Source organism: Haliaeetus leucocephalus, unplaced genomic scaffold (genome assembly GCF_000737465.1).
Source record: "Haliaeetus leucocephalus isolate CR32 unplaced genomic scaffold, Haliaeetus_leucocephalus-4.0 Scaffold933, whole genome shotgun sequence".
Classification (NCBI taxonomy): Eukaryota; Metazoa; Chordata; class Aves; order Accipitriformes; family Accipitridae; genus Haliaeetus; species Haliaeetus leucocephalus.
In genome coordinates, this window is record NW_010973369.1 from 2,184,300 (window position 1) to 2,200,012 (window position 15,713).

At 40.0% G+C, this 15,713-nt stretch overlaps 1 protein-coding gene across 1 annotated transcript in view; it reads left to right on the forward strand.

Moving 5' to 3' along the window:
• PTPRT (protein tyrosine phosphatase, receptor type, T) overlaps positions 1-15,713 on the forward strand; it is a 350,042-nt gene that overhangs the window by 105,298 nt on the left and 229,031 nt on the right. Inside the window, exon 6 of the mRNA XM_010584069.1 lies at positions 13,400-13,693. Coding sequence (XP_010582371.1) covers positions 13,400-13,693 — 294 coding nt within the window. The remainder of the gene's footprint in view (positions 1-13,399; positions 13,694-15,713) is intronic.

The window sequence follows — 15,713 nt, forward strand, 5'->3', positions numbered from 1 at the left end:
ATAGACTCCTAGATATCTCTGATGGTAGGAGATCTTGTTTTTATTAACTGTCTCAGGGGCAACACAACAACAAGCAAGGAGTATTTATGTAAAAAAATAATTCCTTAACCAACTGCAGACATTCTTGGGAATATTAGGAGACTTATGAAAAAACAATAAAACTATAGCATCCAGAATCCTGGATCCCTGGTGGCCTTCAAGTCTAGGGGAAATATCCTGTTTGCTTTTCCTTAGTTGGGCTATTAGATTTATTGGAGTGGTCTGGCCTCTTGGTTAGGGAATTGCTCCCTGTGCTTGGAAATGTTTTCCATTGTGCTGCAGCTGGGGAAATTACCAGCTTTCACTTCCCATGCCCTGTAATTTCTCTCCTGTTGGCTGCTCACTCAGTTGGTAGCGCTAAGAATAGATGAGTAGAAATGTCATTCATTGTTCACCACTGTAGATTGCTGTCTTAGGCCTTCAATCTCTTGTCTTTAAAGGCTACAAAATAGGTTCTTTCATACACAAAAGAGATATTGAAATGTCTCTTCTATGCTGTTTCACAGGGAAGGTTGTGATACAGGGTTAAGACTCTTGAAATAAAATGAGGTTTATCAGACATGAAGTTTGTGATGTCAACAGGCATGACTTCTCAACTCTCTGCAAGTATAGTGCACCATTAAAAGTGTACACATATTATATGGGTTCAATCTACATGGACTCCCGTGTTCCAAACCAAGCCATGCTTCAATAATTTTTTTTTTTTTGTATGAATGTGATTAATAGAAGAAGAAAAAAGAGAGAAGACAGAAAACAAATTGGATGTAGTTTGCATTGTCTCTAAACTAGCAAGGCTTTTAGGTAATGTCAGATATTTTTGAACTGTAACATCTTAGTGGGTGAAGATCATGGTCCAAAGCCCTGTTCAACTTATGTTAAGGGAAAATGGAATAAGCAGAGAAAGTATTTTTTTGAAAAATTCCTCATATTGTTGGAGCATATTTAGGGTTCATAGGATTGACTGTCAGATATTCTTTCAGTTACATTCAGAAGTAGAAAGTTTGTTCATTCTTTCAGGAAAAAAATAGTTGGAATACATAAGTGTTAATGTAAACATTCCGTTTTGGGAGTATGTCTCTGTACAGCAGGCAGACTTTCTTCTTTTGTGCATATCTCACACTAGCTGGAGAGACTGGAATATGACTTAAAGATGGAAGAGATCCTTTTACGTTCTGGAAATTGCCACGGAACTTCAAGTTGTTCTTCCTGATGTTTATCTTGCTAGACAGTGTGTTTCTTTTTGCCACCAGAAGTAAAGATTCTTGCCATGCTGACATTTTAATAAATGATTAGATTGCTCACATAGCTGTATAAGCAGTGTGGCTTTAGTGGTAGCAGAATAGTTATTGGCAGCAGCTTGGCTCTTTTTCACGCTTTGTTGCATGTTAGTTGTCAGTAAAAGTGGAAGGACGATTAACCTCTGTGTTGAATTTCTGTGATGAAAAGTGCTACTTTAGGTGTAAACCATACGACAACTTATGTAGGTGTTATTACTGGGAATGTTGTGGAATCTGCATAAGGAATATTTAAATATTGATACCCAGGTATCAAGTGATTTCTTTAGGTTTCCTAGGGCGTACATCTATGCTTACGCCCAGAGAACGAAGCAAAGAGAGAAAACTTTTAAATTTGAAAGAAGCATAGCTGTGATAACAGCAAAACCTGTTCTGCCCTTGTGCTAACCATGTTCCTCACAGTCTGCCCAAGTATATAGTTTCAGTCAGTTAAGACAGGAGGAGTGACTTCCTGAAATAAGTGCTCAGCAAAGTTCCTTTTAAAATCAGTCAGTTCTGATTCATCCAATTTTCGTATGAATACTGAGATCTGAACTGTATTCTTGCTCAGATTAATATCAAGAAAACATGCACTCAGGTGGTTATCCACCCTGAGACTTAGTTGCCTGTATAGTTTGTTCGATGCTGCTTCACGTGATACAGGTACATTGGTTGAAAAGTTCCCAGGGTGCTGCTTTAATGGCATGTCTCCACCATGGTGGCTTGCCAAATCCCTGTTGGTAAGTTTGTTATGTACTATTACAGCATCAGCTCTTTAGAGGCAATGTCAGATTCGACTTGCTTCCTCACGTTCAAATGTGATTAGTGTTTTTCACAGGTCTGTCATGGGAAAATAAATGTTTAAATGAGACCATTTTGCTTTATGGGCTGAAAGAGCCTAAATTTGTATGTCAAGCCTGGCATAGGCTCCTTTGTAGGGGGTCATAAAGTCTGTAGGCTGGAACACAAGACTACATTCAATCTCTGGCCCTACAGCCATCCATTAATCATTATTTCCAGTTATAAAACAACCTACTCATACTTGCTTCACCAAAGTGTCCTGATGATTAACTGTGAGCAGTTCCTTGAAATGCACTGCATGTGCACACACCAGTGTTCTCACTCTTTAAGCTGACCCAGCACTGGGGTACCTAATGTATTTGTGAGAAGAGAGATCGGTATCAGTGGTGCAACAGAGCAATGGACATTGTTGAGTGTACAAGTCACTGCCATGGTGGTGTCTCATGTTTAAACTCCAGCCTGGCTGTTGCCTCAGTTCTCCTTATTGCTCCTCACCTGTTCTGCACATCTCTAGGTGGTGGACAGGGTGGTAAAGGGCAATGGGATGTTTAATTCCCCACTTTGCCTTAAATGAAATGAAGAATCCTGCCTCAGGCTTTTCCTGCAAACCTAGCAGGTTGCTATGGATTAAGCTACTTAATCAATCCAGACAAACCATTCCATGCTGCTTCATAGTAGTCGATACCTCCAGTCACTTGCCATTTCAGCAGCTTAGAGACTAACGATCCTTCATTCTGCAGACAGAGATGTGCCAGATAACAAAAGTTGCTAAATAGCCACTATATATATAGCCACAGAGCTATAAAATCTTTTTGCCTTCATCCTCTCCCACCATCATAAGCTGGTAACATAGCAACTGATGAAGCTGCTTGAACTTGAGTTGACCTGAAATTACATGTTTCACCGTTTATGTGTTTATTCCTGCCTTTCTACTTTTTTTGGTACTTGTTGAGTTTACATTTCCAGTCCCTATGGGAGATTAGCAGCTTGTTCATGCAGAAAGCTGAAATAGATTTAATAACACATGATATATGAGCTTAAATAGTCCATGGACTTAGCAACACAAGAGATAGCTAAAGCTGGCCCTGGCTACTGACTGGTGGAGAGGACCTTTTTCATGATGTGGGTGCAGTTTTCCATGTCTTTGTACAGATTTGGTGGAGCCATAAGAAAGAAGAGCCTCCCGGAGACTGATGTTTTAAATTGTAGTGGTACAGAATTGGCTGTGAAAGGAAGCAGTGTAGAGTATAAATATGCATGGATTATAGTAACCCTGGGATTTTTCACATGGGGGAAAGAATGAACTTGGACACGGGTTCAGAAGTAACCTGCAACTTGAGTAGCTGTTGGTGCATGCACAGTTGCAGCAGTTTCTAGAAAGCTCCAGTATTTTCATCTCCCTAATTGAAGGAGAGATGATGCTCAGTTCTCACACTTTATTCAGATATGTTCTTATGTTAAAACCTAACTTGATCATAGCTCATTTCAAGACTAATATGATGTGTCTGTCATCAAGTTCCAAGAAATAAGGGAAGTAGAAAAAATTACTAATTGTTCTGTGAGGAAAATATATCAAGGATGAGTTTGGAGAACAGGACTTGGTTTGAGCACGCTGGACATGCTCCTAGAGGAGCAAAATGGAGCAGTTAGATGCTGGTTAGAGAAAGTCATGGTCTTTTTATTTTTACTGGTTTTTTGGTCAAATGAAAACTGAACCTTTTTTCTGTGTGTGACACAGTCTCAACAGATGGGGCTAAGACGCTTCAGCCTCAGAACAGTCAAAGAGGATCAAATTCTTTTTTTGACAAGCACTTTAAGTATTGAATTATTAAATCAAAGGGCATCACTGTCACCAGTGCATGCTCTGGCTGCATATATAAAAGGAAAGTGAGTTGTGCTCATCTTTTCCAGAGAAAAGCATAATCATTTATCTTCATGTGATAGTTTTAGACTGCAGCACCTGAGTTCTGCTGCCCTGAATGAGGGCATTCAGAGACCATTCAAAGAGCAAGCAGGTGCTCAGTATTGTTTCTTGCCAAGCAGTTCTTTGTTTGCTTGGTGGCTTCCTCCTTGATAGACTAACTGGTCTGATGCCTCACTGTATTTCATACTGCAGGCCAGGCACTGAGAAAATAAGATTAAAAAGGTAAAATACATCTCACCTAACTTTTAATACCAGTCAAAAGAGGGAGGGATCAAGGAGCAGTTAATTTTATCTGTCTTAGATACATACCTTGAGATGAGTCCATTTCTCTCCATTTGACTACAAAGGGAACCTGAGATCACTAATACAGGCTTGAACATATAGAAGCTACATAGTGAAAGTCCAAGGTATTTATAATCAGCTCATGGATGCCTAACTTCTTAATGCACAAAAGTCTTTGTGTTGGACCTCTCAGGGTTCATGAAAGATCTCTGTAAATGGAATGACATTCCATAACAATGTCATTCCATGAGCAACAAGAAGCATACTACTGCTCTTGTTCATGATGTCATTTTGTAGCTATTTTGCAGTTGAAAAACTCAGAAAATTACCTGCACTTTAAAAATGAGAGTTAATTGTCCATGATTCCCAGCTCTGGGGAGCTTGTCATTCTTAGAAATTACCTAGAGAGACTGCCTGTGCACTGTATAGGGTAGCACTCCTATCCATGTGAAGAAAGGTTGCCTTCTAGCACTCTCAGTACACAAGACTTATGAATGTGTTTTGCTGCAGTACTGGAGATTCTACATGTCAATACTGAGCCATTAAGAGAGCCATGGGATAGTCTATAGTCACCTTTTTTTCCTCTTTTACTGTACAAATGGAGACTCAGAGAAGCATTCAGTTCTAATCTATGTGAGTTCTTGTAATAAGCTTTACAATTAGAGCACAGAGTCTTCCATCTAATTCACTTAATTTACGCTGGGAAATGAGATACTATTCAACTAATCTGATGCTATTTTCTTCTATGAGAGAATGAAAGCATCCTCTGAGGCTCTGGTGGGATTCAGGCTAAGCTTCTGAGACACACAAATAGTGTGAAATGCTAATGAAATAGTATGCTACTGTAATTCCCACTTGGTACCTGGTGCCCCTCTCCTTTAACCTGTAACACAATTAGAAGAGTTGATAGGAGGCAGTGGGCCTGTACTAACTCTTTCTGGTCTCAGGGCAACTTTGTAAATTTTTGTTTGATAAGATGACACTAATACAGGTGACCTTTCTTCAGCCAGGGTTTGTTCCAGCTATCTTGCAGGGTGACTGCAGTGCTTTTAGGAAATCGTTAAGAGGTTTCCTACTGCTTTATAGTAACTCTTGTAAGCATTACTGTGTTCTTCTCTTTAAACATAGGCAGCCCAGTTGCTTAATTTAGAACATATGTATTCAAATCACCAAGGAACATTTCCACTGCTTAAGGGGAAAATACATAGAGAATATGTATTCTTCATTTTCATCAGGCTGCAGCAAGTTCTCCCTTTGTATATAAGTACTACACCTACACTGTTTTGACATCTAAAGGGAATAGTTTGTAGTCTTTGAATTTTGGGGTTTGGGGAATGTCAGAAGATGAGCATCCTGCCAAATATTGGGTCTCTTGCTCCATTGGCTTTCTTTGGTGATACTGATTGCTGTGCCCTGAGATCTGCTCGTCTCGTGTTCTTCATTGCTGTTGTGCTGATTCTTTGACCACTTTGCTCAATTCTTTTACATCTTTCTGGATAATTTTTATTTTCTCCTCTACTTCTTGTACGTGAAACGTACGGCAAGTCCTTTGTAGACAGAAGCATTAGCTCTTAAGGGAAAAGCAAGAAGAAAAAAGTGCATTACATACTGTGGCAAATGAGTATTCTATATCATAGAGTACTAAAGTTACTTATCACTGTATTAGTAAATTCTGTGTTGGGAAGAAGCATCAGATGGAGAGTACTGACATTAAATTTGCTAATCCATAGAACAGTATAGCAGTGTCTAAACGGAGCCCCCCTCTTACCGTTCTAGTGTCCTAGCTCTTTAGCTAAATATCCAACCTGCCACAAGCTAAAAGGGTAAATCTCCATTTTTGTCTGTCAGTCTTTGATTACTAAGCACATAAGCATCCTGTGGCTGATGGTTCATGAGGATGAATGCAGTGTTGATCTCAACAGGGGCAAGAAGAGACCTGAATATCCACAGGGTTGCATCACATAGTATGGGAATGTTCAAGGAGGATAAGAGGTTAAACTTTGCCATGTAAGGGTGACGTTTGCCTGCTGGGACTGCTCTGTTTCATAAGAGGATGCAAACCCAACAGTAAAGGCTTTTGCACTTGTAAAATGTATAAATCTGTGAAACCATTGTCCCTTGTATAGGCTGTAGAAATCCTAAATCTTCCTCTTCTCTCACTTTCTTGGATTTTGGCTTTAACTAAATATTCAAAATTGTTGATTTCAGAATTGGTTCTGGGCACTTTTCTTTGGGAGTAGACAGACTATATCACTCACTAGCGCAATTTATCCATCCAGGTGAATTAATCAATCACTTCATTAATGCTGCTGGCACACTCTTCCAACACGGTTGACATGTGCCACCACTGTCAGCCTGTTACAGTACTGTGAGACAGGTCTGAATGTCTGTCTTTTAGACAAAAAACTATTAGTATAATGTCAGCACAGTGAAATAGTCTCATGCTAAATATTGTAAAATCCTTGTGGCATTTCTTTGTGCAGTAAATGGAACTGGAAGTTTGGACAATCACTGGAAAACAAAATTCAGCTGCTGCATTTATTACAGTACCAGGAAGTGTGCTAATAAGCAGTGCCAATATAAATGCTGTCATTCAGAGCTCAGACTGCTTATTGCTGTAGTGTAAAACTAGAAAGGGTACTCATGGATGCTGCTCAGTCAGTCAAGTGAATCTCTAATAGCCAGCAATAAGGTGTGCAAAACAGTTGTGCAAAGGTGACAAATTCTGCCTAAAGGATGGAGGGGCAAAAAATCAGAACAAAGGCATTTTAACATGATTCCATTTTTTTCTTAAAACAGCTAGGTTTGCCTTCTTAAATGCAAATTTAAGTACCTGTGTTCTCAATAGCTTTTAAATTGTAACACTGTGGCTATTGTGTAGAAAACTATACAAATGTGTTTTGTTTTGTATCTTTTGCTTAAAAAAGTTCTAAGAAACTTGAAATTTGTTTTCCTTGCCTTTCAGTCCCATCCTTATCCATTTGGCAAGCACAGTCCACAGCTGCTCATTTAGGACGCTGTGAGAAAAGCTTACAATTCCCATTAGTGGGCGAATAAGCAGTATCATGTTTGAAAACACAGATCCTGGTTGTCAGGCAAATGTCTTTGTTAACAGCTCCCATCCCCACCTCTTCAACCCCCAAAGAATAAAAAACACTGTGTCTCTTCTGATCTTATTTTTAGAACCTGTGCTCTCTTGTATGCATGTGAGAAAACAAAACAGGGCTGTCTGTGTGCATGTTGCAGCTATCTTCCTGCTGCTCTGGAGGCCTGGCTATGTATGGGGCATACACAGCTGATGTTTTGGAAGGACTTACAGAGGATCATCAAGTAGTGTGAAAGGTACGGCCTGGATGGCCCAGCCAGATACAAACCTACTTTTCTCCTCTATTTAACAGCCTTTTTGGGGTCCTCTTTGGTTTTGTTTCCTGATTCTCTTCAGTCCTATGTTGAGAGTTTATTTCAGTGTTTGAGAGAGTCATGTTAGGAATTTCATGTGTTGGCATGATTGTTCAGTAACAAAATAAGGGTACAGGTTAGCACTTCAGAAACAGAATCATTGAACTTTGCCATATACTAGTGTTTTGTAGCATTAGGGGTTCTTTTTGTCTAAAATCATCCATAGCCCGTCATGTGCAAATGAGAGTTCCAGGTCACCGTGGCTGTACATTTTATCAGGTGGTCTTGTTATGAACAAGGAAGGAATTTTCAAAGAAATTGAAGTTTTATTCACATAAAATCCATAGCTTAAAAGGTTTATCCAACTGTTTTAAGATTACATTTTGTATAATGTCTTTTTCTTATGGATTATTTCACAGGAGACAGTGATAAAAGTTGTTGGGGATTTTTCTCTAATTTTTCAATCTTCCCAGTTGCCTCTGAAGGATTCATGGAGCCCATTTTTCTTCTATTGTCTAACAATTGCTTAGAATTGCCTTGCTTAGACAACCGTAGAGAAATTATTCCAGTAGTAGAGTAGAAAAACTCAGGAGCAGTTGCCAAAGAATAAAATACATGTGTTTTCCACAATAGTTGGAAAGTATAGTATTCACAGCACCCAGCCTGTCATAGTTCAAGGACCGTCTGGATGATGCTCTTAATCATATGGTTTAGTTTCAGGTAGTCCTGTGAGGAGCAGGGAGTTGGGCTCTATGATCCTTATGGGTGCCTTCCAACTCAAGAGATTCTATGATTCTATTTGGTCTTTTTTGGTCCTTCATGTTAGTTTTGATTCCTCACACTCTTTGCACTACTAAACTTTCTGTCGTTTTAAAGCCCTAAGAGCATTCAGCCTTCTCAGCTGTAGATCATAGTGGTATTTTCTGTTTTAATGGGAGGATAAAGGCACACCCCAAATTCCCTTCATGTCTGCACAACTGGACCTGCTTTGCACATACAATAAAATCTAATTATCTTCAATAACTCCCCTTTTTTTGAGCTTGTACCACATAGGTCTTTTGTTAGGGCACCCAGGAACCACATTTTCTGTGTCCTTCCTGAGTCTGGGATTTAGGCTAGATATTCCAGTTGCAGCAATCCAGTACCAGATGTCCTCGTTGCTGGCGAGCCTGTGGCTTTCTCCTCTGTGCCTGGAGGAGGAGGGAGAATAGCTGAAAGGGAGCAACAGGCTAGACAAAGCTTGCAATGTAAAATATTGTCTGGATCAAATGGGGCTTAAAATATGGTTGGTCACAATTACATGTTGTCCTGGTTTCAGCTGGGATAGAGTTATTTTTCCTCCTAGTAGCTGGAATAGTGTTATGTTTTGGATTCAGTATGAGAAGAATGTTGATAACACACTGATGTTTTCAGTTGTTGCTAAGTAGTGTTTAAACTAAGTCAAGGATAGTTCAGCTTCTCGTTGCCCAGCCAGCAAGAAGGCTGGAGGGGCACAAGAAGTTGGGAGGGGACACAGCCAGGACAGCTGACCCCAACTGGCCAGAGGGATATTCCATACCATGTGACATCATGCCCAGTATTTAAACTGGGGGAGTTGGCCTGGGGGGTGTGGAGCGCTGCTTGGGAACTAACTGGGCATTGGTTAGCAACTAGTAAGCAACTGGATTGTGCATTGCTTGTTTTGTATACTCCAATCCTTTTGTTGTTGTTGTTGTTATTATTATCTTCCTTTCTGTCCTATTAAACTGTCTTTATCTCAAGCCACGAGTTCTACTTTTTCTGATTCTCTCTCCCATCCCACTGGGTGGGAGGAAGTGAGCGAGCTGCTGTGTGTTGCTTAGTTGCTGGCTGGGATTAAACCATGATGTGTACAAGGCCAACCTCTCACCATGTTTGTTTAATTAAGGTCACATAGAGATCTTAATTAAAATAGTGAGCTCATAACATCAGTGTCCTGGTTTCAGCTGGGATAGAGTTAATTGTCTTCCTAGTAGCTGGTACAGTGCTATGTTTTTGAGCTAGGTATGAGAAGAATGTTGATAACACACTGATGTTTTCAGTTGTTGCTAAGTAATATTTACTCTCAAGTCAAGGATTTTTCAGCCTCCGATGCCCAGCCAGCAAGAAGGCTGAAGGGGCATAAGAAGTCAGGAGGGGACACAGCCAGGGCAGCTGACCCAAAGTGGCCAACAGGGTATTCCATATCATGTGATGTCATGTCTAGTATATAAACTGGGGGGAGTGGGGGCGGGGGGATTGCTGCTCGGGGATTAACTGGGCATCGATCGGCGGGGGGTGAGCAATTGCACTGTGCATCATTTGTATATTCCAATCCTTTTATTATTACTGCTGTTACTTTATTAGTCTTATCATTATCATTATTAGTTTCTTCTTTTTATATTCTATTAAACTGTTCTTATCTCAACCCATGAGTTTCATTTCTTTTCCAGATTTTCTCCCTCATCCCACTGTGGGGGCGGGGGGGAGCGAGTATAGTGGCTGCGTGGTGCTTAGTTGCTGGCTACGTTTAAACCACGACAATCAGTCTGGTCATCTGTAACTGACAACTGTGTTTAGTTACAAAGGGCAGAAAATGGTCCTTATATTTATGTGCTAGTTTTGCTAAATAATGGGTAACTTGTTTAGATCACTTCCAGTAATTTGGCACAGAGTGATATTTAAAAAAATTGCTTCTTGTCCAGTTGGTGCCAGTAGGAGAGAGCCCATTATTTTCAGTGAGGTGGGATTGAGCCTTGAATAACTACTATAATGGCTGCTTATCTTAGTTTCTTGAACTTAGAAAATGTGAGCAACAGTTTAGACTCCTAATTTTCGAATATTCTGTGGCACCCATATTTCAGATGGTACTTAGAAAGGAGAAAATTGATGGGTTGGGGGGAAGAGAAAACCACCATCACTTTTTTTTTGGGGGTGGGGGGGGGGGGAGGATAGATTTAGATTTGGCCTAAAATAAAGAAGATAGTAATGCTGGGTGTTGTCTTAATTTAAATCAGTTTGGCAATAGTAGTTTCTAAACTTGTTAGATGAGACTTTCATGCCTGTTTAGCAGGACAAACTGCTCTATTAATTAAGCTCAGTCCCATAAAGCTCTTCTACCTTGCAATCAAATCCCAAAGTAACCTGGATCATGTTGTTATTGAAGTCTACAGCCCAGGAGAATGGAGTTTAATATTTCATTTATCTTGTGTTCAGCTATGATGTGACATACAAGATGTCATTTTTGCATCGGGAATAAAAATCACTAAGTCTATCATTTAATTGTCTTGCACCAAGAAACAGGTAATAAACTGTTTGTGATTTATAATTGTCGTGGTTTAACCCCAGCCAGCAACTAAGCACCACGCAGCCGCTCACTCACTCCCCCCCATCCAGTGGGATGGGGGAGAAAAATCAGGAAAAGAAGTAAAACTCCTGGGTTGAGATAAGAACGATTTAATAGAACAGAAAAGAAGAAACTAATAATGATAATGATAACACTAATAAAATGACAACAGTAGTAATAAAAGGATTGAAATGTACAAATGATGCGCAGGGCAATTGCTCCCCCCCCGCCGCCCAACCCCCAGCCAGTCCCTGAGCGGCGATTCCCTGCCCCCCCCACTTCCCAGTTCCTAAACAAGACGGGGCGTCCAATGGTATGGAATACACTGTTGGCCAGTTTGGGTCAGGTGCCCTGGCTGGGCACGAGAAGCTGAAAAATCCTTGACTATAGTCTAAACACTACTGAGCAACAACTGAAAACATCAGTGTTATCAACATTCTTCACATACTGAACTCAAAACATAGCACTGTACCAGCTACTAGGAAGACAGTTAACTCTATCCCAGCTGAAACCAGGACAATAATAGTTTGATTTTTAATGAAAATGTATCTACATGCATTTCTTGGGGCAATAACCTTGCTAAATCAACATATAATCAGCCTGACATTTCATATCAGAAAAAGATTCTGGCAGGAGGGGAACAGTCCAAAATAAAAGCAGAAACAAACATTCCACAGAAAACTTAGCTTGTGACACTAGTTTTTGTTCATGTTGGATACCTGCTATAATTACAATTCAGATTGGTTTTTTTCCAGAGGTACAATGCACAACTATTGCAGTCAATCTCAAGGAGATAGCATGGTTCATTGTAATTAGTTAGCCAGAGGAAATGAAATTAAGTAACTTTTCAGTTGATCATTTTGTATAATAATGTTTTCTGTGCATTTGTTTCTCTTCACTGAGCCCATGTTAACCTGCAAGACTTCTCCAGAGGGGAAAGTCCTATCTTCCTCCCATTATGTGGTGCTCAAACTCCTTTCTTACACACTTCTGTGGGTCCTGGATTCTTCCAGTTCTCTGGGTTCTTGGAGGAATCACCTTTAAGAAGGGTTTGGAATAACTCCCACAGAACTCTAAAATTAATGTCATGCTGTAACATTTATAGGTTTCTTTTTCTGAGACAGAGATGTTCTTTTTGTCACATTATTTTCACAAGAGAATTGGGTTTGTGTCCTCTGGGCTGAGGGCAAACCACATTAGAGTGTGACAGAGGGAAAGCTAGATGAGATTAAAGAAATTGCTCATAATCTTGCACAGTTCAGCTCAGGTTTTCAAAACCACAAGGCATACGCTATTCATGCAGTTTCCAATATGCAAGTGTTATTTATACACTGACAGAGAAGGGAAAAAAAAAAATCAGGCAGGCAGCCAGAGCCCTGTAGATTTTTTTATTTTTTTTTTTTTTCATCAAAGGGTGCTGCTGAGATGTCTCTTATTGGCTTGCTTTTTATCACAGAGAAGATATTCAGTGGCCAGGTTCCTGCCTCCTCATGATGCTTTTCAGACATCTAGGCACTTTTCAAGTCTCATGCAGACTTTGCTTGAGTACCTTTGCTCATGAAGTTAAGCAAACTTTGCAATCAAACATGACAGGGCATGTTGATTCACTGTTGCCTTAGAGTTTTCCTTAGTTCTGAGCTACCAACAGCCACAGTTAAGAGTCAGTTCTAGCAGCATCCTGACTACTGATATCATTGACCACAGGAAGATCCCTAGTGTTTAAATTTGTTAGTATTTTCTCAGACACACAGCCAGTGTTTTGATTAAAAAGTATATCCTATTTTTAACCTTTATTTTGCTGGTAAAATCACAAAATGAGCAAGTGATTTGAGTTTTCCACTCATTGCTAATTGTCTCACATTAAGCATTACACTTTGGCTGAACCACAATACCATGATCAATGATGGTGATATTCTGCCACATTGTGTCACAGGGCAGAGGAAGGGCTGTTGTACTGGAGCCTTTTTATACATGGTATATGCTAAGTGCACTCAGTTGTCTTTATTTAAGACTTCTTTGCCCCTCACCCTCCAATATTATATTGAATGCTATTGCTCATATGCTTAAAGGAGAGAGTAAGTATAAACCTGATCTTTTAAAAGTGACTCTTGTGTTTTATTTTAAATGGAAGTTGCTTTGTGGTTGCTGTATTTTTGCAGGTGTTTCTGAATTGTTAATGCTACCCCCAGTGTAAGGGAGCTGAATTTTTAGCACAAAAAAAAAAAAAAAAAAGAAGCCAAATTCTTTGGGACAGCACTGTTATATAGATACATAGTGGAAATTTGATCCTTATGATAAAATTGTCTCAGGCCTCTCATGGTTTCTTTTTTTCTACAGAGCCCCCAACTCCTATCGCCCCTCCTGAGCTGCTGGCTGTCGGAGCCACGTACCTGTGGATCAAACCCAACGCCAACTCCATCATTGGAGATGGGCCCATCATATTGAAAGAGGTGGAGTATCGGACAACCACTGGGAATTGGGCAGAAACACACATTGTAGACTCTCCTAATTACAAACTGTGGCATTTGGATCCTGATGTGGAGTATGAGATCAGAGTGCTGCTCACTCGCCCTGGAGAGGGAGGTACAGGGCCCCCTGGACCACCACTTACAACAAGAACAAAATGTGCAGGTAGGGTTTCTGCTGCTTTACAATACAGCACAGATACTTTGGTTCACTTACTAATATTAATGGTCCTCCACACATCCTTATTGCAGATGTGCTTCATCAGTGATCTGAATTGACATTATGAATTTTGATATGTCCTGGAATATTTTACTTTTTATTCCATGGCCAAGTGTTTAAGAAACTGCTGGTTTTATGCATGTAGTGTATTTGCCAAACTTTCTGCTACAGTGTGTGGCTGCTTTCCGTTGAAATGAGCAAGCAGATGAGAGCTTTCCAACCAATACTCCAGTAGGCAAATTGTTCTTAAGACTAGTGTATTATAAAATTTTCTCCCTGTAAGTGCATAAAAAAATATATGTTGTTCTTGGGTAATGGTTCAGCATTGGTTATTAACAAATTGACAGTGCTATCAATTTATGAGTACAGGGTGGTGAAGCAGAAAGCATTTAGTTTTTTAAATAAATTTTTGTATTCCATTTGATGGAATGGATTCTTTTCCTCACTTCTGACAAAGAAACCTGTTCAAACACTGCAGCATCTTCCCTTTGTCTTTCATATTGGAACAGATCAATTTTGCTCCAGGGACAGGAAAAGTCTATCTTCTTTCTAAGCCATATTGGCCTTACCAGGAAAAACTAAAGGATCATGTTCCCATGTTTCAGATATATTGGCTATTCATCCTGTTTTCATACATTAATCATTAGCCATTAAGGGAAATCAAGCTCTGTACCTTACAAGGGGATGAACAAAGCAGTTTTCTACATAGCAGGTTTTTTCCACCACACAACTGTCTTCTCAAGTTTTGCATTTCTGTTAATTTTTGCCAAGTCTTTACTGTGGTGTGAGCAAAGGACAGAGACTAAAAGGCTGCTCTCCTTTTTCTACAGCCTTCCTTCCCTCCCCCAAAATTAATAGTTTAAAGCAACTGGATATAAGTAGTGGAAAGCTTATACAAAAGCATTCTGGATCCAGTTACTCTTTCTGACCAAATAGCAAGTCTGAAGTATGAAGAATGCATCAAGAACAGCCAAATGCCATCCTAGGATGGGTTTAAGCAATGCAATGTTACTGTTCCTCACCCACTTGTCACAGCATGAGCACCCCCAGCAGCATCCTCTTCCTCTACCAAGAAAGGAAGCCTGGCAGGCTGAGTGTGTTGTGGGGTGGGGGTGGGGGGGCACATCCTTACTGCCTTTCCTTTATTATACTGGTTATAAAGCAGCGAACATTTAGTGTCTCTTTGAGAAGAATTGGTTAAAAAAAAATATGTCTGAGCATGAGGATCTGGCATGAAGGTATTTGCTATATCCAGCACCTTCTGTTGGTAGAAGACAGATGTTTGGAGGGTTTTCTGCGGCTAGGTGGAAAGCATGAAGTGACATAGATGACGTCCTGGCCTATCTGGGAAATTGGCAAATGCTGTGCTACTCATCTTTTGGCTGTTTCCTCCTTCACTAGTGCAGTCAAATTCTCTAACCCTCTGCAGAAATAAGTGCAGGCCTGGCCTGGGACTATGCATTTGCATATGGAAATATGACATGCTGAGATTTGGTCTGTAGTTCATGCATTGTGACTTTGCAGGCACGCTCTCTGCAGCAGCCAAACTTTTCTGTATTACCTGTAAAGAATGCTTGCTTTAGTTTAATTCACATTAAAAAAAAAAAAGAGGGGGATGTTGACTTTGTGCTTAATGATGTCTTCTACTGGATCCCAAATTGCTGAGTTTCCTTGCTCAGCATAGGTATCGACTGACATCATGAAGGATGACGTAGATAATTCGTTCAAATTGGCTAAGCTGAGCCACTCATTATTTTCCATCCTAATTTACTAATGAAAATCTAACTGGAGAAGGTCATTCTATTAATATTAGTTGTCATACAGAGTTTGTTGAGATTGATGATGATGACATTTATGTTTTGTTTAGGGCATTGGGTGGGAAAAAAATGTAATGATCTTGATGTAAGCATGGACTCGAAGGAAGGGAGAGACCCAATATCTAAAGATGTACAACTTCCAAAAAATG